The sequence below is a fragment of the Bison bison genome, unplaced genomic scaffold (genome assembly GCF_000754665.1).
Source record: "Bison bison bison isolate TAMUID 2011002044 unplaced genomic scaffold, Bison_UMD1.0 scf7180017864302, whole genome shotgun sequence".
NCBI classification, from domain to species: domain Eukaryota; kingdom Metazoa; phylum Chordata; class Mammalia; order Artiodactyla; family Bovidae; genus Bison; species Bison bison.
In genome coordinates this window covers 366,450-369,485 of record NW_011494874.1, presented here as the reverse complement: position 1 = coordinate 369,485, position 3,036 = coordinate 366,450, and the positions used below count along the sequence as shown (strand labels likewise).

The following is a 3,036-nucleotide window of genomic DNA, read 5'->3' as shown; positions in this document are numbered from 1 at the left end:
GGTGGCAAGGCGGCCGAAGACCATTTCCAAGCACGGAGCCCCACCCCGCTTTAGCATCCTCCGCCTTCTGGACCATGCTGGCGGGGCCTTGGCTCCGCACCGCCGCAGTCCCAGCACAGCTGTCAGCGTTTAGCCTTCCCGATCCCAGACAAGTAGACAACACGATGATGTTCTCAGTCGGCACGGACCGAACTATCCAATGGTGGGAGCGCTCGCTTTGGGAACGTTCTTAGCGTATAAATGGTCTTCAAAATGTTGATTGACAATTAAAAGCTAAATGATAAAGTAATGACAAAACTTGACCAGTTGTTGATGTGTATTATTAATTTATGATTTTAGCCTCCAGCAGGGCCGGAGTGTGTAACTAATGTGACGTGGCTAAGCTGCTCAGTGTTCTGAATTACCTGGAACTTCAGTGAGATGAACACAGTCACTCTCACCTGTCCAAGTCTCACGTGAACCGGCCATCTTTCCATTTGAGACTGTTGGCACCCCGTCTCCATCAGACGTGGCCTCTTTGTCTCCCGTGTGGGGCCCGGCCCCTGGCCCTTCTGTGACCTGGGGCGGGCAGCTGTCCCTGGACCAGGCATCCTGGGCACTGCACCCGGCTCCCAGTTGCCTCAGTGCCCCTGGTGACTGTGATGTCCTTAGGCGGTGGAGGGCCAGCTGGGGTGCTGACCCCCGCTCCCCCCAGCACCTGGGATGACGGTCCACAGGCCTCTGGTCGGGGGTGCTGATCCCCGCTCCCCCCAGCACCCGGGGTGGCTATGTACAGGCCTCTGGTCAGGAGTGCCGACCCCCACTCCCTCTGGTCAGGGCCTGGAGGTTGCATTCCTGGTGAGGACGTGAAGGAAAGCCCCTTTGTTTTCACAAGGTCGGGAGTCGATACAGTCCTCTCGCCTGATTCTTGCTTCTTGCACACGCATGTCTGAGCGGCAGGACTCCTGTGACCTGAGTCGGTGCCAAGACCACGGAAGCCGGTGCCCATGAGGCGCTGCGGAGAGTGACCTCTCCTCTCTCTCTCGCAGAAACGAAGGCGTTGTCTGGCAGGCTCAAGGGCTCCGAGTGCCAGGCCCCCAGGGGAGGCAGAGCTAAGTTAAGCCCCGAGGCTAACGCGCAGAGACCCTCAGAGCTTGGCCAGGGCCCTCCCCCTTCAGGGGCCGCCTCCTTTCCTGAGTTCCGTTGAGTTCTGCAGCCCTCATGCCCACGAGCTGCCGCAGCCGACAGTGAGGCCACTGCCCACCGACTCTGCCTAGCTGTGAAACCTGCTTTCAGCTGTGCTGTATTAAGGCTATTCACAGAGATGGGAACCTTAAACACGTCCTTGGAGAAAGGGAATGGGTGACTGGTGGCTGTGGGCAGGCCCTGCCCCGCTTTGCAGCCCCTTCGCAGCCCCTGCCGCTGCTGGGCCCTGTGCACACTGAGATGCGTGTTTTCCTTTTCAAAGCTCTTCTTCGGAGGGTTAAGTAACACAGGGTAGTTCTGACGGAAGCATTTTCAGATCAGCCCTGAGATTGCTCAGGGGAATCATGACGCGCCAGCTGGTTCGCTGAGGGCGACTCCAGGTGGTGCCCGCTGAGCTCGGGGCACGTGCACGCTGAGGTGGGTCTGGGGGTGGGCGTCCGGGTGCCGACAGATTCCAGGGGTAGTTCATTCTCCTGTTGATGAGGGGGGAGACGTCCCGGCAGAGGCGCGCCAGCCACCTTCCCTCATGAGCTGCTCTGGGTCGGGTGGTGTGCCTCTCGGGGCTCTCTTCGGGGACCGCTGGCTGCATGTGTCCTCCACCCCAGCAGGGAAGGGGGCGGCAGCAGCCCCCTGGGGTCTTCTCATGGCGAGGCGGGGCTTTAAACTTGGGAGTTTCTCTAATCGAGGAACGGGCCACCCCTGCACAGGGCCTGCTTGTGAGTGCCGCTGCGTCCCCGGAGGCTGGGGCTTCTGACCCCTCCCTGCGCTGCAGCCGCTCAGGGGTCGGGGTGTTCTTTCTGAGTGCTCCCTAGAGGTGCTGGAAAGGAGCGGGAGAGCAGGGCCGTGTCCCCTGCCACGTGGGCACTGCGGCCCTTTCGGGTGCCTGTCGCCTCACAGCCCAGCGGGGGCCGCGGCACTGCCCCAGCTCCTGCCTCCACCGCGTCCACACTTTCTCCCAGAGCCACCCAGGTTGCCTTAGTGACCGCGGTCTCTGGGAAAACAAAGGGCGTTCAGAAAGAGTGAGCCTGGAGCTGAGGACAGAACGCTCCCAGCTGGTGGAGACAGACCTCCTCTGCAGGGCCCTGGGGTGACCCTGGCCTGGCGTGGAGCCCGCTGGCCCCTTTCCTGAGGGTGTGGTGGCCTCTGCAAGGCCGCGTGGAGACAGTGTTTGGGTGAGCGGGCGGGCTGCTAAGAGCCGGCCTGTTCAGTGGGGGGCGCTCTGTTCTGGTCTCTGAGGGAAGCCCGGTATAGTTCTCAGAGGGCAGCGGGGGCCCGCCCGCCTGCCGTCTTTTCCTGGTGAGGGGACCCTTGGGGGCCAGGACGCATTTCTACATTGTTTCTGACAAGTCAGACTCGCCCCAGCCAGAGGACCCAGGCTGTGGAGGATCTGAGCATCCGCAGGAATGTGAGGGCAGGCGTATGTCAGGGCGAAGGTCGGGGGATTCGGGCCTTCTAGCCTCCTGCCCCTCCCCCGGGGGCTGCAGGGATTCGGCTGGTTATTTTCTGAAACTTAAAAGTATTCCTCTGTCGGGTCAGAAGACTGCTAGGGACAGCACGTCCCCAGTCGTCCCCACAGGGCAGCAGCCTCCCGAGGACTCGTGTACAGCGTGCAGCTCTCGCCTCGTTTATACGGGTTCCTGGGAAGGCCTGCTACGTCTGTGTGGGGCCAGCCTCTGATGGGTTTCTGTTTGCGCTTGTGTGTGAGCGATATAGTGGTCCTGGGGTTTCTGGAAGCTAAAGCGGCGCTCAGCGCCAGCCCGGGTGAGGTTCAGGTCAGCGCAGTCGCTGGGCAGACACGCCCTCCGTGGGATCCCAGACAGACGCGCGGGCTGGTTTCACTGTTCTCACAGG

At 61.6% G+C, this 3,036-nt stretch overlaps 1 protein-coding gene across 2 annotated transcripts in view; it reads left to right on the top strand.

The window, feature by feature from the left end:
- KLC1 (kinesin light chain 1) overlaps positions 1-3,036 on the top strand; it is a 50,635-nt gene that overhangs the window by 45,083 nt on the left and 2,516 nt on the right. The window contains exon 15 of one of the 2 annotated variants that reach the window (XM_010851315.1): positions 1-297. This exon is cut by the window's left edge and continues 7 nt beyond it. The exons of the other annotated variant lie outside the window; for it this stretch is intronic. Within the exon in view, the coding sequence (XP_010849617.1) occupies positions 1-54 (54 nt within the window). The 3' untranslated portion in view covers positions 55-297. Of the gene's footprint in view, positions 298-3,036 lie in introns of those variants that run through there. 2 annotated transcript variants of the gene reach the window in all.